At 47.4% G+C, this 24,136-nt stretch overlaps 4 protein-coding genes across 4 annotated transcripts; all 4 read right to left on the reverse strand.

The window, feature by feature from the left end:
* Positions 1 to 1,469: 1,469 nt before the first annotated feature.
* GL218_05821 (Conidial yellow pigment biosynthesis polyketide synthase) lies at positions 1,470 to 8,072 on the reverse strand (the record flags this gene model as incomplete). The annotated part of the gene is made up of 7 exons (XM_033582512.1): positions 1,470 to 1,889; positions 1,939 to 5,214; positions 5,261 to 5,971; positions 6,043 to 7,377; positions 7,430 to 7,721; positions 7,767 to 7,979; positions 8,035 to 8,072. The coding sequence occupies 7 exons, from the start codon at positions 8,070 to 8,072 to the stop codon at positions 1,470 to 1,472; spliced, it is 6,285 nt and encodes a 2,094-aa protein (XP_033434499.1).
* A 4,539-nt stretch (positions 8,073 to 12,611) lies between these two features.
* On the reverse strand, positions 12,612 to 14,514 carry GL218_05822 (Iron transport multicopper oxidase FET3; the record flags this gene model as incomplete). The annotated part of the gene is made up of 5 exons (XM_033582513.1): positions 12,612 to 12,636; positions 12,694 to 13,839; positions 13,903 to 14,023; positions 14,084 to 14,108; positions 14,176 to 14,514. 5 exons carry the CDS (start codon positions 14,512 to 14,514, stop codon positions 12,612 to 12,614), a joined length of 1,656 nt encoding a protein of 551 aa, XP_033434502.1.
* Positions 14,515 to 15,589: 1,075 nt separating this feature from the next.
* Positions 15,590 to 17,530, reverse strand: GL218_05823 (Beta-galactosidase; the record flags this gene model as incomplete). The annotated part of the gene is made up of 1 exon (XM_033582514.1): positions 15,590 to 17,530. The coding sequence occupies one exon, from the start codon at positions 17,528 to 17,530 to the stop codon at positions 15,590 to 15,592; it is 1,941 nt and encodes a 646-aa protein (XP_033434501.1).
* A 607-nt stretch (positions 17,531 to 18,137) lies between these two features.
* On the reverse strand, positions 18,138 to 21,224 carry GL218_05824 (Oxysterol-binding protein like protein C23H4.01c; the record flags this gene model as incomplete). The annotated part of the gene is made up of 5 exons (XM_033582515.1): positions 18,138 to 19,962; positions 20,032 to 20,510; positions 20,582 to 20,972; positions 21,038 to 21,114; positions 21,189 to 21,224. The coding sequence occupies 5 exons, from the start codon at positions 21,222 to 21,224 to the stop codon at positions 18,138 to 18,140; spliced, it is 2,808 nt and encodes a 935-aa protein (XP_033434299.1).
* Positions 21,225 to 24,136: the final 2,912 nt, after the last annotated feature.

Consider the following 24,136-nt stretch of genomic DNA (forward strand, 5'->3'; position numbering starts at 1 on the left):
ATCTAAGTCAGGTCGCACACCCATACTGGCTATCTGCCCTGCGTTACGGGTACCCGAAGGGGGATCCAAGTCCAACATGGATTAGGGTCGACGCCGTGCATCCCATGACATGTCCCTCGTTGGGCTCGTCAATATGCGGCCGTCCGACATGCCGTGCGCTTTGTGTTGTGTTATAGATAGGTCTGCGACAACGATAGGCTCTGCGATCATGAGACGCTGCGCCACGAACGTCGCAGTTGAGAAGGTTCTCTCTCTGATCGAAACAGAAGAAAACCGGAAATAAATCCATTTCGCCCGGACGCGAAAGCGAGGCGAGGCGAGGCGAGGACGGCATGGGAAATCGGCGATGATGGATATATACCTAGATAGATAGCCATGCCATGCGAGGCTTCTAGAAGATGGCGATGCCCCCCCTCGCCCCCTTTCCCCCCCGACGCCGGGAATATCGAAGGCTCGGCGTGCAGCGATTCGCCGCGGGCTTTGATGTGAATCTGGCTGTAAGGGGAAAACAGTCGGATTACTCAAAATGGGTTGGAAAGATTTCTGCGAGCGATGTTTGACTGGCTGCGCATTTGTATGTGTGTGTGTGTGTGCTCTCTCCTGCTGGAGGTGATCGTGAAGGGTTCAGTTTCATTGGAATCGTGTAATGTTTCTCTTATGAGCCTCAATATGCTAATTGAAGCGCAACTCTTACAATGTCTTACAGTCTTACAAGTATTAGTCCTCATTATATTACAAACTACAGTATAGACGGAAGCTTTTTCTTTTTTTATTCCTAGGTACCTAGAGAAGGCGTGGGTAAGGTGAGAATCTCTCGTGGGGTTGAAGAGGATCAACAGGGGAGGGTTGACGCTTTGGTTACTACATAACGTCGTCTCTAATGTGGTGATGCTGACGAGCTGACAAGATGGAGAGACTGCGCTGAAAAGTGAAACAAAGTACAATGGGGTGAGACTTGTCTTATGCCTAATCGAACCATGTTGATCTTAAGTGTCTAACGATATCAATGCGGTGAGACTGTTACAATTGAAGCACAATTTAAGAAATCATCAGTATGAAACAAGTTGGAATCAAAGAGTGTAAAGAATCTATATATATAAAGCTTCTTTAAATGCCAGGACTGGTGTGCCAAAATCCTCGTCTAAAGAGGGGCTAATTGAATACATCGTAATAGGCTTAGCAGTAATATGTATCAACGATCCGCTCCTGCAACAAATTTCTATGAATAGGTCCTAATATTCATTCCTCACATCTGCACACTCGCAGCGCCGATTCCCTATAGTGATTCTGATTCGAATGAGCCGACGACATTATAAGCCCGAATCATCGCAAGCCCGTACCCAAACATGATGAAGGAAAAAAAAAGAAAGTGACCGTAGCCCTCCGGGATAACATATATACACTTTCAAGGTTATGGTCTTACACGCATAATAGACAATATTGAAATAGATATGTCAGGCGTGTTCGCTCTAGCGGTGGATGCCTTCCTTCATGAAACCGCCGAGCTGCTTCGCAAGGTCGCCGTGCATCATCGAGAAGTGGTTCCCGGGCATGTGATAGAACTTAGTTTTCTCGATGTCGAGGTACTCATCCCACCGGTTAGGACCGAAGTCTGTTCGGTTGTCAAGTAGGAAGAGAGCGTGGCCGGTGGGATACGGATCTGGACGCGGGTCGGTAGGGAGATGGCAGACGCCGTCCTCGCACCAAATAGCTGTTACCTTGGGGCACTTCTCCTTAGGAATAGGCTCTGCCGTGTAGTTGGACAAAGCAGTGACGGAGGCAGCGAAATGTGGTAAAAGCCACTCGGGAATCTTCTTAGTTTCCGTGTCATCGCCTTCACCAAGGAGACCAATTGAGGCGAACCACGCATGTAGACCAGCAGGCAGAGGCTCGATGTGTGATAGGGCAAGGCGAGTCGATAAGAATTAGGTGAGATACTTCGTCGTTAGCCTTGGTCAACTGGTTCACAATCTCGTAGGCAATCACACCGCCAGCAGACCAACCAGCAACAGCGTAAGGTCCCTGTGGTTGGCGACGCTTCATCTCCTCGATGAACTTGGTCGCCATCCCGTACACTCCGCACTTATACTCCTCAGGAGTCCTCATGAAGGGTGAAAACATACCCCAAACAGCGACATCTTGACCAAGCTCCGATATTTCTGTGTAGGATGTGGCGCTACCACTGCCGTCGGGAATAATGAACAACTGCCGGGCAGCTGTTCGGTGGTTGCCTTGAAGTAAGACGGATGTGGCCTTTCGGTGAGGGTAAGCATCATTGACTAATACAGACTTTGTTACCGCAGTGTCAGCTTTGGTTACAGCCTTAGACTCTGCCTTGACCTTAGCAGCTTTCGGTGCAGCAGGCTTTGGGGCAGGTGCAGCACGCTTGGGCTTGTCCTCAATTCCAAGTGTTCGCTCGATATCCTTTAGAGAAGGATTGTGGCCCAGGAGGTCAGCCGGAATGCTAAGGCCGGTCTTCTCACGAAGTATACCCAAGATAGACAAGCTCATAAGGGAGTCCATACCAAGCGCAGCCAAGTCAGGAGCAGCGACAATCTCTTCGACTTCAACACCCATCTCGGCACAGATGGTCTCCCGCACGATCTGCTGAAGCTCACTGTTATTTCCAGAACCACCAGATGTAGTCTCACCCTTTACTGAGCCCTTGTCACTCTCGCCGGGAGTAGTGACTTCAGAGTCCGACTCGATGTCATCGTCGCTGTCGGAGGTACCGCTTGAGCCGCTCGACTCGGGGACAACAATGGCGGTGGAAGATTCGAACTGGGATAGGAACTTCTTAAAAGCACCAATAGTGCTATGGTCATTGAAGGCATGTGAATCAATGTTCAATTCAAGATCCTCACGGAGTCGGCCACTGATAGTGAGGCCCATCAACGAGTCAACACCAAGGTCAGAGAAAGCGATATTGTCTGCCAGCTCATCGTGACCAACACCAGTCTCCTTAGAGATAATATCAAGGACTTGAGACGTAACGGAGGTCTGAGCGAGCTTTTTGTTCACGGCTGGTAAGTTAGAAGTAGTAACCTGCTTCTTCTCCTTGACAGGAGCCTTAGTAGCCGCAGGCTTGGGAGCGGGTGCTGCGCGGGAAGAAGCGGCAGCGGCAGCGCCTTGGGGAGGCAGGACAAGGTTGAGAACCTTGCGGGGAATAGCCTGGAAGCGGATGTCACCGCCGACACCGATGAGCTTGTCGCCATCGAATATGTAAGCATCACCAGCCATCATCTTCGTACCCTTAACGTTTTGCATGCGTATATAGCTCTGGTATGTCTTCGAGCCATCTAGACGCTCAGCAAAGCGTATGCTACCCCAACCGTGAGAAATGTACACCTGCTCCCGGGAGTCAACAGCATCAGTACCGTTGACAATAAAGCCAGAAATGTGGCAGACAGAGTCAATCCAGTACGGCGCAGTGTGGAAAGTTCCATATTCGGGGCCTGCTTGGAAAACAATTTTAGCAGTCGCCTCGCAAGTCTCGCTATCTAAGATAACGGATTCCATGCCTCGGTATTGCTGGTCGTAGTCGACTAGGGCTGAGAATAGTTTGTAAGCAATACCACGACCGACCTTCGAGGCATCACCACGCTGCTCAGCAGCCTTGAGTCCGTCGATACGTGCCTTGATCAAATAGCTAACACGCTCGAACTCATCCAGCCATTGTTGGTTGTCACCGAAGAAAACTTTGCAGACAGCATGCTCAGTCTTTTGAGCGCCCTCGCCAGTTGTAAATGAGATATCCGCCACATTCTCGGCCGCGTTAATCTTAACATGCATGCGCAAAATTTGGCTGTCTAACTTGCCATTGAAGATGAGAGTCTTGGGCACTTCCATGTTGGCGACATTCATACCAATATCCTTAGTGTCAGGTCGTAGAAGCTTGTAGCCGTACTCGCAAATAGTCATAGCCATATCTCCATAAAGAGTTGATGGCGTAAGGGTAGTACCATTAACACGATGGCCCTCACAGATCTTTCGCATGTTCTTCTCCACCAAGTCCGATTCGGTCTCGAGGATAGCAATATCGCCGTTAACTTCCTCCTTAGTGATCTTCTGGACGGTAGTTGTCGATAGCTTCGGCTTGCTGGGCTCAATGGCCTTAGGAGCAGCCAAGGCACCTCGGTTCTTTGTGAGAGACCAATCGCCAGTATACTGGAGCCAGTAGTTCTTTAGGTCGAAGGAATAGGCTGGCAGGTCAAGTAGGCGAACTGAATTATCGAAATCTCTGTGATATTCATTCCAGTCAATGTTTAAACCTGCTGAGTGAAGTGTAGTTAAGGTGGAGCTCAGAGTCTTGTAGGTCGCTTCATTGCGACGCAATGATGGCACAGCAATTGTGCTTGCACCAAATGCAGCCTTAACCATATTAGCACAGACGGGATGCGGGCCGACCTCAATCCAAACGGTCTTCTCATCGATAACACCCGATTGTTGAGCAGAGACAAGGCCGCCGAGGAAGTTAACAGCCTCCCGAGCATGGTCACGAAGGTAAGCTGGGTTAATAGGCTCACCATCGAGGAGCTTTCCGTGCAGAGGGGAAATGACTGGAATTTTGGGTTGTTCGAAATGAACCGAACGTGCCAACTTCTCAAAGTCATCCAAAATCGGCTCCACTTGAGCCGAATGGAAGGCAAAGGGTACCTTGAGCTGTGTGCACTTGAAGCCGGCGCCACCAAGCTGTTCAGCGATCTCGGCCACCTCCGAAGACGTTCCGCTAAGGACAGTTTCCCTAGGACCATTAATACAAGCAATGTTAGTCGATGATGCACGGTCACCAAGTGCCTCCGTAACAGTTTCGACGGAGCCTTGGACAGCCAACATTGCGTGAGTACCTGCTGTGCATTTTTCAACAAGTAGTTGAGCGCGAGCACCAACAAGATAAATAGTATCACTGGCGGACAAAACACCTGCAACGTGGAGGGCGGCGTATTCTCCCAAACTGTGGCCGAGGACAGCACTAGGGTGAATATCCCAGGAAGCCCAAAGCTTAGCCAAGGCCATCTCGAAAGAAGCCAGGCCGAGTTGGACGACAACAGGGGATAGCTTTTGAATCTCAGACTCGCTACCATCTATAAGAGGGAGGAATGATGGGAAGCCATGGATGCGAGCGAGTTGGTCGTATTCGTTGATAGCTCGGCGGAAGATGGAGATGTGAGTAATGTGAATAGAGATCCCTTCCGAGGCCAGCGTAGTGAGAACCTTGGCCAGTAAACAAAAATGCCACCTTAGGTTGCTCCGGGGAAACAGGTACGAAGTTGTACTTGAGGCGCTCCTTGATCGCTTCTTGGGCCTCGACCAAACTAGTGGCAGTTACATTCATGCGCCAGTAGTGCTGGATCTTGCGAGCAGTCGTAGTATAAGCTACGTGCGAGACAGAAGTAGAGGGGTTCTCCTCCATCCATTGAACCAGGTTTTCGGCGTTTCGGATCATAGCGGACTTCGACTTTGCAGTGACGGTGATTACATGGTGAGTACGAGGGTCTACGGTAGCCGTCTTGTAGCGGGGTCCGTCCTCGAGCAATAGACCAGTGTTGCCACCGGCTGCGCTGAAGTTGTTAACAAAGACACGCCTGGGTTTTCCATCCTTCCTTACGAAGGGTGTCTTGTGGAAAGCGATATTTACACCGCGTTCGCCAAGGTCTGGTGGGAAAGTCTTGTTGATCTCCTTCTTGATCCCGATATGAGGCGGGATCGCATTCTTTTTTAGCATCATCAATACCTTGATGAGCGCGGTGACTCCGGAGGCAGCTTCACCGTGGCCGATATTGGCTTTCACGGCACCGAGATATAGAGGCCTATCCACACTTCTGTGTCGGTTAGCGGGAGCAAAAACATCCGTGACAGATACCATTTCTGTGCCATCGCCAGCCTGAGTTCCGGTGCCGTGCATTTCAACGTAGTCAACATCAAGCGGATCCACGCCAGCTTCGTCTAGAATAGACGAGGATAGGATAGACTGTGTCGGGCCATGGGGATGCGTTATCGAGATGGCATCCGCTGAATGGTTTGTCTGGCTCCCAAAATAACAGCAAGGATATTGTCTTTATCCGCCAACGCATCGTCAAGTCGCTTGACGATTACCGACGCACAACCGTCGGCTCGACAATACCCATCGGCATCGTTGTCGAATGTGTTGCAATTGTGTTCCTTGCTTAAGAACTGTCCTCGGGAGAGACCAGAGAAAATATCAGAGTTTGTCATGCAGGAGAGACCACCAACGATAGCAGTGTCGCATTCCCGGGCTCTTAAGGAAGTGCAAGCGACTTGGAGTGCGGCAGCACTAGATGAACACGCCGTGTCGATGTTCAAACTAGGACCACTAAAGCCGAAATGGTAGTTGATCCTACCAGGCCCAAAAGCACGGACACCGCCTGTGATATAGTATGTATCGACTTCCTGGGCGGCATTGATCTCACGCCAATCATCTGACGTTTGACCATAGAAGGTTCCAATACGGTCTAATCTCGTAGAAGGCGTCCGGTTCGGCACGTAGCCAGACATCTCGAGGGCCTCATATGCAGTTGTCAGGGCCATGCGCTGCATTGGGTCCGTTTGCAGAGCCTCCCGAGGCGACATGTTGAAAAACCGCGGGTCAAAGAAACCCGGGTTTTCAATCCAGTTCCCGTAAGGGGTGTGACTAGTATTTATTGCTTTTCCGGTAGGGTCATAATGAGTTTCGACCGGGAACCGATCAGCTGGGACGACACGATGGGCATCTATACCCTTCTCCAGGAGCTCCCATAAGGCTTCATGACTGGCCGAGTCTGGGAAGCGACCGGCCATACCGACGATCGCTAATTTACAGTTGCCCGTAGATCCGTGGTTACCAATTGAGGCCACCGTAGTCTCGCGAGAAACTTGAGGAGGCGGTCGAAGCACGACCTCAGACTTCGTCTGCGACCTCAGGACATTGGCTAGCGTGCTTGCAGCTTGAGTCGGACCATATGGAATAACCAGAATTCGCGATCCCTTAAACCCCCGGGCCTCATTGGCGTTTCCGCTCAACGCCTTGTGGAATAGTAACGGTTCGTTCAATATCTCGTAAACCACGGCTATGAGAAGAGCTTTGGTATCTGTTTCAGGGAATGGCTCCCCAGTCACGGTAGACATAACAACGCTTCGGGGTTTTGATCCAGCGAGTGCTGTAGTGACAGCTTCATCATCGAGTCGAAGCATCTCTTTGATATTTACTAGCCCATGCAAATGCTTCGCATGGTATGGGCCATAAACTGGTATAGCTGTTGGCCTCGACTCAAACAAATCTTTGCTGAACAAAGACCTCAAAGTTTCTGGCGGGCCAGATACCGCGATGTTATTCGCGGATACGGCGCTAACATAGGCTTGCGCAGCTTGAGAGATTCCCTTGAAAACTATTAGATTTAAGGGAGTGTAGCGAATATCGTGAAAACCTTACCTCCGATCTATGAAATTCTGCGAGGATGGACGTTGCCTCCGCTTCTTTGGCGCCAGGCAACACATAAGTCCAGCTTTCTGACTCTTCCGTAGAAGGGCTAATCCTCTCTGCTAGCGACGCTACATGGGATCCTGTCCTGAATGCCAATAGGACGACTTGAACAGCAATTGGGAGGAGCGTTGAAAGCGAATAGCTCGACGCAATAGCGGTTGCCGCAAACAGCCCCGTGCAGAGCCCGGAGAGTTTGGTGTTTCTGTGGTCGGTTACATCCTCGTGCTCTTTTTCAGAGCGACTATTCAATAGCGTTAGTAAAAACTCGTAGCCAACAAGAACTCACTAGTTGCCATACTCGATGTAGTGCGCCAGTTGGGCTATGCATAGTAAAGCAGAGTCTATGCCGGGGAACTTCAACCTCTGCTGGCGGTATCTTTCGTTGAGTTGCTGTAGCGTTCTGAACACCGGGATCCGTCGGCGGCCCTCCCGGGGTAGACGGTCCACCTCATCCCTTAGAGCATCGCCGGCTAATCGGAGGAATTCTTTCGATAGGACGCTCGGGTTCCCTCCGTCTATAAAATTCGGCTAGGAAGCCATGTGTGTCGAGGGACTGGTCCCCGAAGAGTAGAAAAGCCATCTGGTCCGCCATCGTGTCTGTGATGGGTGAGGCTGGTGTTGTTTGTTGGTTAAGATATTCCAAGCCGAGGGCGGCGGTCGAGGTGTCTTTCACTTATATATATCAGATCAACACAGAACCACTTGGATAAACCTAGCCTGAACTAAATATAACACCAGGGCAGTGCCTAGTCCCATGTGTGATATCTACCACAACACCCCAGGCGTTACGACTGGAGACTAAGGAAGGGGGGTGTAGAGGGAAACTGTGGACTCACACCCTGGTCTTCTTACAATATCTCCAAGCAGTCCGGCATCATTCGATTTCTCGGTGACCGAAGGTTCATGGGAGATAAGCATTATATTTCCATTTTGGGAGGGAGTAATTGGGTGAGGGTTGCTACCCAGCTTAAGTGGATATTCCATGTCTTGTCCGAAGGTACGGGTCGCGGTAGGAGGCAAAGCGCGTCAATCTCGACCTTTATTTTGGGCTGAATAGTTCCAGAGCCGATAATATTCCCAACTCCTAGCTACTGCATGCCTGGTAGGTAGGTGACCTCACTGCGGACCCGTATTGGTCGGGGAGGTATGGTTTCTTCTGCCCTGACTAACTCGAAGCTCCCTCCTCCTTCATGTGCGCTACTAAGAAACCCTAGAGAACCTGACACAATAGGTATAGCTTCTTCGAAACTATGGGCGGCAAGGCTTGTGTATTCTTTTCTTCCGGGTTGCCAATGAATTACTGTTAATCTTACTTGGGCGCCAGACGGTGGGTCGTTTGTTGTTGACCGTTGGGGATGTCCGCCGAAAAGTGCAGCACTAGTAAGCTTTTGATGCACGTCAGGACGGAAGAGAATGAGAAAACTGTGCTATATGAGCCGTATTCAGTAAGTCCCAGCCACGAAAATAAAAAATAAAACAAATTGAAAACGGATTATTATAATAGGGCAAAGTGAGACCAAGCCCAATCAGCATAGAGAGAGATCATCGTGTCTCACTGAAGAATGGCTTATAGTACTTGCGCCACTGCCGGTTCGTGTAAGTGTAATTGATATTGATATATGGCAATCGACGATTCTCACACGCGCCGGATTGAGAACCAGCACTACTTACTGCCATCTTAATGCTACTATGTCTTTATAGTATACTCATTAAGGTGCTATGTATTAACACAATCGTGTTAACTAGCATCGCACTATGGGCAACGTAAAAGAGCCGCATCTAGACCTTTCTCGATGAAGTTTAGCTCAAGCTGAACATCTTAAGCATCTTCAGCAATTCATAATTTGCCTAGAAGCTAGTGTATATACGCCCGCCACTGATGAACAGGTAGGTACCGAGTACGACCGAGATTATGGTATGGTTATCCATGTCTTGCGATGACAGGGAGTAGATAATGTGTGCAATGTCTCTCGCCACTGTCTCGGGATTCCAGCTCTCAATGGAACTTAAGAGCTCATGATACTCTGGCATGTGCATGTGCATGGGACTCTCTCTTCAGCCAGCTATCTTTCGATATTCATTGCCCATAGTTTACTTAGACGGGGACTTGCAGCGGTATGCCGGCACCCACGGACTAAGCTTTGCTGCATTGGGAAATAGTACAAGGGTATCAGCATTTTATATATTAGGGAATGCCAGAATTTAAAATTCTAGACCTGGCGTTGTCCGTGATGGCTAGAAAGTATTTGACATGTTGGTTGCGTCGTTTGTAAAGTTGAAGTAGGAAGGATGAGTAAAATCCAAGTCACGTCCTTCGCATTCGACGATATGTATACACTAGGTACATAACAGATACCTAGAATCCCGATCTATCATGTTATCTAGTTACTTGCATATTAATAACGAAATATCGCATTTAAGCGGATATTCAAAATCTCTTATGAGAATTATTCAGTTCGTCATTTTTACATTTTCATTAATTCGTAGATCTTTCATTTAACTTGCTAGTCAAGGTTCTACCTAGCATAAAATAGAGCGTATTACTACGATTTCCCTTGTATTCAATTTACAACTTAACATGCCTCACAGCCAAAGTTCTAATGCAAATGATGCGTTTAATTTCATATAAATATGAGAATTAGTAAACATTGAATTAAATAAAATTTTGCCGCTAGTTAACCTTAGTATCTGAGTACTTCTATACCCCTGGCTAAAGGAATGACTTCTATCAATTAAAGCCTTATGTAAGGAAGTAATCCGTACATCTATTAAGTAAGGTTAAGTATCATCGCATATCTAATGCCACGTGGGATAAGGCCTATATCAATGTAAATAGGTACTTTTTACGTTCTTTGTAAGATTCATAACATTATTCCTCTTTTTTTTTTTTTTTTTTTTTTTTTTCAACCACATACTACATGCTACATGCTACATGCATATATTTTCCTACACCCCGTAATCCTTGCCAAAGTCCCCTTTAAAATCGCTTACTCGTATCGCGATTCTCATTCTCTATCTCGAAAAGTTATACCCTAGAATGTTCTGTGATGCGCGTAAATCCGGACTTCAGGGTAGTAGTCTAAGCATCTTTTTGTTCCTTAAGGATTTATAGCTAGTAACAATATTCGTTATCAAAAACTGTCAGCTTAGATATCGTCATCGAGGCCAACTAGATTTATTCCATTCATCCGGAGGCGAGACGAGTCTTCTCCCGAACTATTCTCTTACCTATAGGCCATACTCATAAATGGGACATGGCAAACATGATTGGAGTTTGAAGCACCGATCTGGTCTGGCCACCCACACTGGATGATGACTATCGGACCTCCGGACTGTTATCGTGCAAGATCAAGCCAAACGTGCTGAGCCAAATTTATCATGCAAGCTGATTGCCTAACAAAGCTCTATCAATCAGACCTGTGTGATACAGTCCACCTTGTTATTGTATTATTCTGCTAGTGCAATATGGAACTCGATGCTTTCTCACTACATAGAAAACTGCAGCCCGTTAGCCTGGTTCTTTTCAAAGGCTTGAAACAAGCTGATGAGCAGATCAACCTGCATGAAGCCACGCGATTAACTATATCGGATATACCCCCAACTACTCAGGTCCAATCTAACGAATCACATATTCTCGCCCTAACTGTATAGAATGACTCGAGGCCATAGATCCCCTAGCCATCCATTTTTTGGCCATTCAACCTAACCTTTTTGTAATTGGTCCCATTACGATTAAGATTATTAGACCCTAAGGAATTAGGAAAACTTCCGTTAGCGTGACCTTGTCGGCAATCATCACTCTAAATTGGTAAATATAACAATACTGTATACTAGTTCATCTTAAATAGTATAGTGAAAACAGCCCGGTAGCTTACATAGGAGGTAGGTAACTTATCATAACAAGTTAGTAGTTACTACTAGTTATTGATAAACTAGAAACTTCCTTTCAGGGGTATAGCTTAATCGACCTCAGACCAAGTGACACAGTCGGTAAACATCCGTAACTTAATCGGATTAAATGCCTATCGTAGCAATATCATTTGCTCGTGATCCTACAAGCTCTCAGAGACGCTATAGTCTACCCTGATTCCAGCCACGTCCCCAGGATCATTAGTAATCTTGCTGATTTGATGCGCAGGGTTAGGTATTACGCAGAGTTAATCGAACCTCGTATCGGCGTCCTAGATGGCGTTCCTCCATCTTCCTCGCCACCTTTATGCCCGCCTCGGACTCGGATCAAGGGAACCCCAGTTTAGGAAATGCTGCTAACATAGAAAAAGCTGAAAACCCTCCTATTTCCGTGAGTCCTACCCTAGCCCCCTTTTTTTCCAGTGCCGAAGTCTGCATCTCGTCTTATGGGGTGGGCCAGGCAAAATAAAATGCTGACGGAAGTTAAGCATAAGCTGAGAAGATATCTTGTGTAACTCCACGAAACCCAGACCGCACCTCCACACGACCCCGAGTAAGTAAGTAAGTAGGTACATACATACGTACGCTTTCTCCAAGCTAAGATCCTTCCCGTGGGGCTGAAACCACCACGCCGGTTAAGAGTCAGGCATAGGGCTGACAACACCACAGTTCCACCAATCGTAACTACTAGTTCGTAGATATGATTACCAACGCATCCCTTGGCCATCGGGAATGCTCGAGAGTCTTGTTTATTCAAGATAACAAGAGCGGGATAAACAACGACACCAGGGGTCATTGCAACAGTAGGATCCCTTGCTAGATACCCAGACAAGGCATAAATGCCATGAACGCCATATTTGAGTCCGTATATACGACCTTCCTGCGCCGTAGTTCCGATATCCCGCTCGAAATAGACGATATTTATCAGCATCTCGAAAGAAGGCAATCCCGAAGTACTATGCGATAGCGATGCTTAGAGACGAATCTGGGACTCTTTACGTCATTCACAGACGATCACGATTATGTTGCCTTTTCAAATCGGATTTCACTAGTTGTGGTATAAGCCTAAACGACGAACAGGTGAGCTTTGACTAATCTCCCCCGTGCTACGACTATTAACAGTAATACCCCTTCATAACAAGCAAAACATGAAACTTCAAACACCAACTAATTCGTGTTTTCTCCAACGTATGACAACCGTGGTCTGCTTCAAATTGACCTTTTAGCTCGACTCGGTATACAGAGAACTGAGCAGCATATATTAGCACTATATCTCCCACGGATCTAGATCTCGCCATACGTACCCGGTGTAAGTAGTAGGGGGCACCGTGACAAAGCCATCCGTATTCGCCCAATCTTCGTTCCCTGCCGCATTTCCCGTGGTGGGGATACCCATGGCATCGCAGGCGTCGAGGTGGTCCTGCGGGATCGTATAGTTGCGGAGCTTGTCGGGAGCCTCGATGAGAGTGATGGTCAGGCCCATCTCGACGTGCCACTCGACGTGGCAGTGGAACAAGAAGACCCCGGGGTTTTCGGCCTTGATGCGGAATACTGCATACGACTTAGGGTTGATGGCCACCGTGTCTCGCCGAGGTGGTATGTCGTTGATGGTAGCGTTAGCGCTCCAGTTCCCCGCCTGGCTCTCGGGGCGCGCGAGGACTTGGAACTGGTGCCCGTGCAGGTGAAAGGGGTGAATGGCGTCGTTGTTGTTATTTACGACGATTTCCAGGATTTCGCCGTACTCGACTACGAAAGGGTTGACTTGGCCGTACGCAACAGTCTCTGTGTTGTTTTCTCCTAGTGAAGCTGCGGTGTATAGCGCGGGCACCTTCTGCGCGATATAGGTCGTGTCATTAAAGCAAGCCCTAGGGTAGTCATTGGCGTCGAAGCAATAGTCAAAGTTAAGCACTAACTGCTTGTCAACCGGCTCATAGACGCTCTCGTTATCATGAGGTTGGAAAGTTGTATCGTCGAAAGGTTCGAATTTCTGGACGGTAGCTGTACCGCTCGTGTCCTTGTCTGAATCTGTGACCAACATTCCTGTGACATTGTATGGGTATTGAAGAGGTCTTGGCGGATTTTTATCTGCGAAGTCTTGGTTCACGTCTAATGCAACTAAGTATGGATAATTCCGATCTGCATCTTCGGGGATGGTTATTAGAGCGTCAAACCGCTGTGCGGCAGAGATTCGCAGTTGTTGCGCACTTTGCCTTTGCACGTACGATGCGTCAATCGCAATAACATCCATGTCCAGTGAGTCAAAAGAGAGGAAGGTAGAGAACATTGCAGACCAATTAATTATTCGGAAACGATACGTCTTTCCAGCCTCAACAGATACATGACCATCACCACCATCATTGACAAGGGTGCTATTCGGAAGCGGTGGCGCAAATTGTGTATTATTAGGGTTTATCATCGCCTCCATCAGTGTTGGAGTCTGGTCCCGGTACCTATGTTATTGATATGTGAGCAACCTAAAGGGGCCCTTTACCATTGCATACATTTGAGCTCACCAGTCAGAAAGTGTGAGGATGACTTCTTCGTCGTAATCATCTTGATAAGGATCGTCTGGGTCGTGAATAATGAGTGGGCCACGAAAACCGTCAGGGTACTGTCCCATGCTATGAGAATGATCTGCCATGATATTGTCAATATAGGGGGCGGTCGAGCTGTCAAGATCCTTCCTCTACTTACACCAGTATGTACCAGGAGCATCTGCCTATGCATATTGGTTATTAGTCTAATCATGCCCTTCCAATAGTATACCTCGCCTAAACACTACTCACATAAAACCGATACCTGACAGAATGATCTGGAGGTAGAGGGCATTGGTTTGTACCAACGGCGCCATCCATCGAGTTCGTATTTATTTGGTTGATGCCATGGAAATGGAGGCCAGTAGTCTCATTTCCCAATTTGTTATTCAGGTCAATACTAACGAAGTCACCAACATCTGCCTCAATAGTCGGACAGGGCCAAACATCGTTTATCCCTATGACTGGCCTCCCAAATCCATCCGGGCTAGCGAATACCCAAGTTACGTTCCAGTCGTATTTCACCGTCTTTGCCGACGACCCTGTGGCCTGGGCCAACGCGATGATCAAGGGAAGGCATCCCCTATGCATCGCATTCGATAGGAACTCTTGTTGGCAGGCGTGAGTCTTCGAGGTACGAAGCTAGGGTTATAAACAGGCAAGAATTTAAGATAGCCAAGATCGAAACGCTTGAAGAGCAAATGTGTCGGATGCGGGCCTCCATCGTCTCTTTTAATGGTAACTTGATGGCAATATTGATAATCAGTTCCCATTATTTGAAGACGCTTAGACCTCCTTATGGGACGCAACGGGAGTTATCGCGTACACTCGGTGCGATCCAACATCCGAATAGCTTAAACTTGCGAACTCACGAGAGCCATACTGACGTAGACTAGGAGTATTCGGCCGTTTGCGAGGTCAAGTATATTTCCATAAGGGTAGAAGGGCTGACGTATGGATGTTGGACCTCAGCTATACGACCCTTCCGAAGCACCATTATTAGCCCGGATGTCCGTTGCAAATGAAGTTGGCTGTCAAGATCATTGCCATCGAGGCGTGTATTGCATACAGAAGAAACGGCTTTTGGCATATGTCACTATTTACGCTCGGATCGCGCTATTAGACTTGGTAGACTTATGAGCGGCGTGTTTCAGAAGCCACACTCTGGGGAAACAGAGGCTGTAGGACAACTCAAAAGTATTAGGGGCTAACGTTCATGAACACCTCAATGTGGGTGTAGAATACGAATTCCAGTAAAGAGTAATTTTAACGGAGGGTGTAAATATCCAGCAGCATTCTTAAAATCAATTACGAGATGTAAGAAAATATGGTGTGATCGTACCGATTTCAATTTATAACCAGCTGCCTGCCTTGAGTTCATGAGTTTCAACCCCCTTCCGTTCCACACCTTCGCATAGCTAAGTGCAGGCAGAGGTGCTGTCAGAACACTTAGACATTACAAGCCTTATACTAACAATGTGACTTAACCATCTCATCCGTGGGGAGATACCGCCTAGTGTCCCCCACGGGAACTTAATATTACCCACAGACGCGACTATCCTCAACCTAGAGCATATCTCACGGGTATAGAGGGACGTCCTCTTAATTTGCGAAGATTCAATAAATATACCAACTTAATTTCCTATTATAATAAAACGCTCCAGAATCAGGGGTAATCAGGATCCGGATAATTCGCCCACCGCCTCTCAGCCGAGCCAAACGCCGTCAACGACTCCGCACCCGGCTCCAACTCAAGGACAACAATCTCATTCTCAACATCGGGTCTGATGAGTGTTCCCGGGAGATACAGCGACTGCTGCGGCCCGACGATCCAATACCTCCCAAGGTTGAACCCGTTCACCCAGACGTTACCCTTGACGCCGTTGGGTACTTCTAAGAAAGTATCTAATGCTGCTGGGTTGGTGTTATTGCCACCGTCTACCTTGAAGCTGCCGCGGAAGAACACGGGTGGAGATCCGGTTGCTATCGCGCTGGAGCTGGGCTTGGTTTCAGTGGGGGGTGCATCGAGAGGTAACGAGTACACGTCCCAGCCGCTTACCACTTCAGATCCAATCGTCACGTTGCCTTTGATACCCTTGTACGGGTCCTCAAGAGCTACGAATGTGCCGGACTCTCGGGACCAGTAGTCAACCCTACCGAGGTTCTCGACTAACAGCTGCAGCGTATCGCCCGGTTGGAGCGACAAGTTAACCTGCGCCGGCTGACTGTACGTACTGTCGATAACCCCCCGTTTCGTTCCATTCACATAAACAATAACCCTATCCCTCGCCCGATCTCCAGGCTGCAGGCTCCCTTCAAAGCTAGCAGTGACTTTATGCTCGTAGAGGACGAATCCATAGTCCTGCCCTAGCTCCTCCATCGTCAGCGGCGAGACGCTCGTCGTCTTAGTTCCCAACATATCGAACAATGGGACCACAGGGGAGAGAGTAATGTTCCCAATCTCAAGGAGGGGGATATTCTCCGGCGGTTCGGGAATACTTCCCTCCGGCACGAACTTCTGGATCGCGTCGCGAAACGTAAAATACATGTCCGTCGTCGACCGCTCTCGTCCAACGGCGACCCGTAATCGTAGCTCGTGATGAATACCGCCGTGAAGTTTCTTCCATATCGCACCGTTGCTAAATCCAAAGTTCGTCCCGCCATGGAACATGTACAGACTTATCGAGTTATTTGCTCCAAGCACGAAGTCGAGGTCATCCACGTACTGTTGGATCTGTGACGGTTTCCCAACCGCAGTGTTATGAGGACTTTCCGATCCCCAGAAGTCGGGGCCAGAGGTATAGTACTCCCCGTCGAGCAGAGGGCCGAGCTCGGTAGGATCGCTGACATATTTATCCCGCGCCGCGAATCCTGATCTCGGGTCCCCGTCGATCGCGGCTAGTACACCCGGGACCTCGCCGCCTTTAAGAGTCCAATCCACCCCACCATCATTCGTGTAGAGAGGGACTTCGAAATTTTCGAGAAGAATATCTCTCAGTCCTTGCGTATAAGTGTGGTCTTCTCCATATGACCCATACTCATTCTCAACCTGGACCATTAACAAGGGGCCACCTCGTGTCACTTGTAAGTCCTTCAAATCACCCGCAAGACGCTTCAAATAACTTTCCGCCGCCTCCATAAACGCTTCATTAGAAGACCGAACCCGCATCCCCGGAACCTGGGTAAGCCACGCGGGGAATCCTCCCCATTCCCTCTCGCCGCAAATATAAGGCCCAGGTCTGAGCACCACATTCAACCCTTCCTCCTGGGCGACCCGAAAGAACTTAGCAATGTCGTTACTTTCTTCATTGCTAGTCCATTGGCCTGGTCTTGGCTCAAGGAGATTCCAATATACGTAACTAAAGATAGTATTGAGTCCCATAGCCCTGGCTTTAACCAAGCGGTCGCGCCAATATGCCGGAGGGATCCGCTGAGGGTCCATCTGCCCGCCAATAATGACATGCGGTTCGCCATTAAGGAGGAAAGACCGACGATCGTAAGTGAAAGCCGGCGCTGCGGCCGATTGCGTCGTACTCGGCGAGGGATCCGAAGCCCAGGCCGGGCTAAGGAGAGCCAGAAGACTCACTATAGGTTTATGCCAGCGCATCCTCTGCTATACTCGAGGATTGAATTGTATTCTAACCTTTGCTATCTCGAAGGCATCCTCCAGTGAAAAGATATATTAACCGGGGTATCATGCTGCCGACGAGCGAGCGCTCCATGCCCTTTCCCCGCATTGGCTATGAGGGTCTATGGAATATACGAAATCCGGGTTTGATGAAGAGCGTTACATTCACTAGTACCCCCTAGCTGTGAAATCCCTGATTGAAGAGCAAATACGACCTCATACTCTAGCCCCACAACCATTATCACATAGCATATATTCGTTATCTTAGGTAATCTTAGTTTGACTGATAGGAGTAATAATACGACGGAATGTAGAATCCAGTAGTTGAAGACAGGCTATTCTTAATGTTAGATTAAAACAGAGTATGCGAGCTTGCTTGCTTATTGAGCAAAGCCGTAGCGTAGATCTAATGTGTACGAAGTCCTTCTATTTGCGCCTGACCTGTCCTCTACCGCCCCGGTCCAACATTTAAAACGCAGAACTGCTTGTATGCGGCCAATAATCGTACCACGCAGCATATTTTTGCACGGAACCAAGTCGTCTATTTTGTGAACAAGGCTTAACCTCTGGCCAGGCTCTTGTTCGATCAGGCTGGGGCTTCAAATATACGTTCAATGCCCTTCCATTCTCCTTTTGCCCTCTCCTCCCAATAGCCCTCCTTGCCAAGCTTCAACTTCCATAACTCTTCCCCGTCGGGTGCTTCAGGCACCTTGACGAACCATCGCGGCTTATACTCTTCCCCCTTAGTTTCTAGATCTCTCCTCCTTGCGCGCTGTGCCTCTTCGAGTGTTACCTTCCATTCTTCGGCATCGTCAAGCTTGCCCTGTTCCGCAAGCCGCTGGTCAGGACGCAATCGGGTATCTGTAGGTGGTAACCGACCTTCCTCGACGGGCGTTATTTCGTTAAGTGTGGCACTAAATTCCGGCAGGCCGTAAGTGTTTGGCGCGTTGGGAACGAGTTGACCAGCTTTCCAGATCTCCTTGTTAGTTGTTTTGCCACCCTCCACAAGGCGAAGTGAGGACGTCCAATTGCCTGCGAGGCCGGTTCCAATCTGGCTTCCATCCGCATCGCAGAATTGAACCTCAACGTCTTCGCTCCGGCCGCCGAACATACCCTTCGTTTTAAATTCGATATTCGCCTTTGCTCCTGTAGAATCATTACATACGGTCATCGTTCCAACCGGTTCAACATATTTCTCGCCCATGACGACATTCCTTAAGAACATGGTCGCAATATTCCACGAATATAGCTCATCAGTGCCATCTGGGAGCCGCAAGGCTACGCGAACCCGTCCTTCAGTAGTCAACTCTGCACTCTTACCCCAGAATTTCTGTGATGGGGCGGGGCTTTGTGTGAGCGACCAGGCTGCAGCATCGGCATGCATTGCAACACGTAACGGACGGTGGGTGACCTTCTCAACAATAAGCCTGAATCCACCGGGAACCTCACTCTCGGTACGAAGAAGTTCGAAAGTTTCGCCTAGAAGGGGGTTGAATGGTTTACGCATGGCACGTTCTTTTACACGATTGACGCTAAGATTAGAAATAGCAAAGGCAGTGACGTATACCATGCGGTCCTTTGGAGCTTTCTGCTGCGCGGCTTGGTCAAGGAGCTGAGCATACTCGAGCTGTTCGGCCACACGCTGCAGAGTCGATATAGGCTCGTTAGACGAGACGGGCATGCTAATCGTACTTAAATCCTTGCCAACATTCTTGCGAAAGAATGCGATTAGACTAGGCGGCGGAACAGTAGCTGCGGGGATGGTTTTTCGTCGTTCTACAGCGATGTCAACCGGTAATGGAGCGAGAGATTTAGGCCGTAGAGGGAAAAGAGCCGCGGCACCACTAGCTCCTGTATTCCCTTCACCATCTTCCACGGACGATGTCGAAGACGTGTCATCAATAGTAGCATCGTCGGCCTCAGATTCGTGGGAATCTTCATCGCTCTCACGGCGAGCAATCATCATAACCTGCGCTCGGCTATCCGTTTCGCCTCCCTCAGCATCAAAAAATTCCTCAGTTGACGCTGTGGACTCAAGACTTTTTCTAGACGTAGAAGGACCGGGCATTGGTATTCGCCGTCTCTTGCTATTAGCAAGTAACTTGGTGAACTCCGAAACAACCGAATCCAAGTCATTTAGAAGAGCAGCGCAGTGGTCGTGCGTGTTTTGCTCCGCTTTCTCACCGTGGCTAGACCCATTCGGTCTTATTGTAGCTACCGATCCTGGTGTTGGAACAGCTAAAGCCGACGGGGCTCCTGGTGTCAACGAATCTGGCGGAAGAGGCGAGGAACTTTGTTTTCTCTTCCAGAATGGGCGCTTGTCCTGTGCTGCTGCGGTAAAATAACCATCACCGCCTTCTGAGATAGCTGCTGGGGAAGCTGCGATAAGTGTGAGCTTTGAGGGCGTGGCGCTGTTTCTGCACAGCTATATCCTTGACCAAACGACGCAGAGCATCTCGCGTACCGACAATACGGCTAACCAACGTCTCAACTTGTTGCCATCCCGGTCCTCATCTTGCTGCGAGTTCGGCAAACTGGTTTGCTTTGGAGTTGCCACGGTAAGCTTTTCGGGAGAAGGTTCCTCAAGCATTGGTTCGAGGCCCCTTGCAATTCTACTTGCCTTTTCTAAAGCGCGTGCCCATTCATTGAATTCCTTAGCATTAGATGCTCTTAGATGCCAAACTTCTGCTCCAGAATCGATATTGATTTCTCTCCGTCGTTCATCTGCAGCAATTGCAGCTAGGCTTAGGGGAATAGCTCCTCTTAATGCAGACGAGTTCCGATTGTGGTAATATGACATGGTGCAAGATGAATAATCTAGGGAAAAGAACCTACGGGCATAACCCTGGCCCTTCTTTCTCCGCCTCTTCAATAAAGTACCCGTGTATGTAGTCGACGATGCTATTCCATCACTACGCGCACCCATAGATTTGGCCCGCTGACGGCCGGCCGGATGACTCTGTAAACTCTCAGTAGAGTCGGCTGGAATATCCCCTAGATGCAAGTTTGATTTTCCGAGACTGGTCCTACTGCTACTTGCGTGGGAACCAGCTTGGAGGTTTGGAAGATGATGTGCTCCTTGCGGCGGTGCACCTGTAGGGTAGGTAGAAGAACAAAGGTCGCTGTCTTGGATGTTTGCTTCGAGAAGGTATTATCGAATATTAAACCGAACATCCCCCCATGACCCTTGAACACATCATATGTTCCCATAGATACTTTGTCGGCCTCGCATTTCCCATACCATTTCACTGGAATGAACCCCTTGCTAGCCAGTTGCTCCTGAGCTGTGCTGGAATCTTTCTTCGCAAAGCGATTACCCTTTCCATGGCCATCAACCTGTTCGACATCGGTATTCGTGCCGTCTAATGTCGGGATAGGGTTTGTCGCGCCGGTACCGGGGTGTTTAACGATGCCAAAATTACTAGGACACGTTCAAGTCAGTACAATGACGTTATTATGAACAAGGTAAAGGATTTATATGCTTACATTGACTTCTTATGCGGCTGGACACTCCATGAAATAGTTTGGCCTTCGTCGACCTTAACCCATCGCACAATATAGGACTGTTCGGGAAGAGAAGTTAGTACTCGGGCCTTGCGGGAATCGTCATGTCTCCAATAATAGGACGGAGGCACACCTTGCTGTGGATTTCTAGTTGCTCTATCCCTGCCATTTTCGAAGTCGCAGACGATCAATAGTAACCGGCGTACAAATTAGTTTTCAGACAAGTAATAACATTTCCATCAATTGCCAAAATAATTATTAGGCGTAAAGAGAAAGACGATGGGTATTATTTGTGAGGTCGCAAAAGTAGAAATACGTCTGCCTATTTACTCCCCATAAGCTGATGCTACTTGTTAATGCAGTCTGCAGTCTGCAGTTCTGCAGGATAGCTGCAATTAACTCAGCCACAACAACTTTTGGGGGTATGTTAGGTACCTCTAGGAATCAATACGTATCAATACGTAAGTTTGATGTAAGAAGTTGGATGTTTCACGATTCCTTGCTTTGTGCAAGTTGCAAGTTGCAAGTTGCAAGTTGCCGTCGAATATTGTTTCTGTTAAATTGTTTGGGAAAGAAAAAGGGGAATTGTCAATTCAATTTGATAAATATTAAAGGCATCCATATGAATTAAAGTATTGGTACGAGCTACGGATAGGCGGACACGAACCATTGCGCTTGCTATGTAGAGACGTCTTGCACGAAGCTATTATCGGTTTAGTGCGTTGGCTAATCAGATGATGGGTACTAGCTTAGGGATTGAGTTGTGGCGTACAACGTCAGGGTTATTAATAACTCATACCCCTTTTAGTTATGTAGCCATGTACCTCTTAATCTTCATATGCCCCCTAAATTCAATCTTCAGCATAACAGTTCAGGAATTAACATCTGAAATGACAACTTGACTCACGAACAGCATCATAATAGTCATATTCTAAGATATAAACTATATTCATTGCAAGAAGCATTAAATAAAGTGCCCAGGTTAATACGTTATACACTAAGGTAATTACCAACAAATAACCTTCCCAATTTAAAAACAGCAAATCAATGAACAGCTACGTGATCCACGACTATAGAGCTTGAATACTTTAATTCATTGTAGTTTTATGAATATTTTCCAATGATACATCAGACTGAAGATATCAATTTTAATGACCAACATATCCATAAGCTAACTTCGCCTACTTAGAATTTAACTATCTACCAATTTAGCAATCACAAGATACAATTACCATCCTCTAACCCTAGTAGTGTCATCTGTATTCAAGCAATATAGTTTTGATAACTATTGACTGAAGATTAAATCACTACCTGAATCAGGAACTTCATCCCATTATACGTATAAACAGCCAAAACAATATCTTCAATAAATAACAACTTTCAGTTTCAGCCTCATGATACATATTATTGAATACTGTTGAATAAAAGTATACATGAATATCTAGCCAGTGATTTATCGTAAAGGTGAATGATATGCTCTAGTCCTCTACATTCACGTCCTATTTCAAAGGAAAAAAAAACTATATAAACTCAGTAAGAGAGGGCATTTTTCCTTTCCATTCTTCTAACTATCCACCAACACACCAGCATACCAACACCTTGTTCGCCAGTCTAAACAACACCCTGAAAAGCATTCAGCAACTCCTTTAAGGCCCTCAATACTACGATCTAGCAAGACAAACCACCATGTCGGGTTGCGAGAGAAAAGTAACGCTGAATCAATGCGAAATATGTGGCTCTGAATCAGTGAAGGAGACGCATGACGTACATTCTCTTACCTGCCCTATAACATATGGGTCCGGAATTTGCACTTATTCCCCCTACAATCTACCGGTCTATAAAACTAAAATTTCCGTGACGGGTTGTGATAACTGCAGGGATAAGCAGTGAAATCACACTCCGCGCGGTAGGATGTCATAGTTGCATGGGGAACCCTCTCTATGAGGCCAGCCGGCACTAACATGAGCATTCCTCCGTAAATTGGCAGTACGTATTGAGAACCATTCATAGCTTAACTCCTAACAATAATACTAACTCGTCTTTTGAACAGGAGGGGCTTGATCCCCAGGCACCATCCCAGGGGATACCACTAAGAATGACAAATATTTAGTCAGCGTTCGGAGCTTATAGTTGCCACAAAACAAAGATACGCAAATGTTCTTAGGGGAATGGGCGTCTAGGGGATGCAAGATGGGCAGTTTATTTCGCGATGATTTACAGTTTTTAGTCTTATGGTTATGGCTACCAGGACCTGGTATAAGCCACCAATAGACGATATCACAAAACCATACCCAAAGTTTTATATCACTTGTGCAAATTTTGATGATGTTAATAATGTGTATAAGAAAGATTAAAGCTGACGGCTTAGCTTAACCATTGTACCATTGTAAATGATTATTTTGCTGTACTTAGGTAAGTTTGCCTGTATACGAAATTTACTACGCATGCTGTAATTCAGTCTTGGTAGTTTGTCTTATTATTATAAATGACTGATATTAGTGTTTATGTACAGGTAATCTGTGTAATTAGTAATTCTCTCCTTATTTATAGACCCTATTTGTTGGCTCGTTACTTTCCCTATATCTATTTTTCTTCTGGGACCAAACTATACCGTTATTACTCCAGTATTTTAGTGACTTGTGTCCGCATGTCTCTTCGCATCAGTAAGTAAGCATAACAAAAAGATTTCCATGCCATGTTCTCATTAGTATAGTGTCCTCTATTAGTTATATCTTTGTATTCTAATACAATTAACATTTTAGAATGCCTCATGTAAAATTGTAAGATGCTTTTCTAAGCATAAAGTTTTCTAGCCTACCCACCCCCTTTCACTCATTAAACTAAGGGATCTTTCGAAGGATGCAAGGCTGACAAAGCTTTACCTACAGCATATTAAAAATCTCTCGACACAAAACCTTAAGTAAACTTAAGGCATAATAACTCGACTGACGAACACACGCCATGCCAATCACTTACCAAGATACTAGTCTACTAAAGAGCCTCGGTAGATAAATAGCCAATTTAAAGACAACGAATCAATCAATACCTCAGCTAATACTTCTAAATCACCTCACTATGGGA

The sequence above is a fragment of the Daldinia childiae genome (assembly GCF_008694065.1).
Source record: "Daldinia childiae strain JS-1345 chromosome Unknown Scaffold5, whole genome shotgun sequence".
NCBI lineage: Eukaryota > Fungi > Ascomycota > Sordariomycetes > Xylariales > Hypoxylaceae > Daldinia > Daldinia childiae.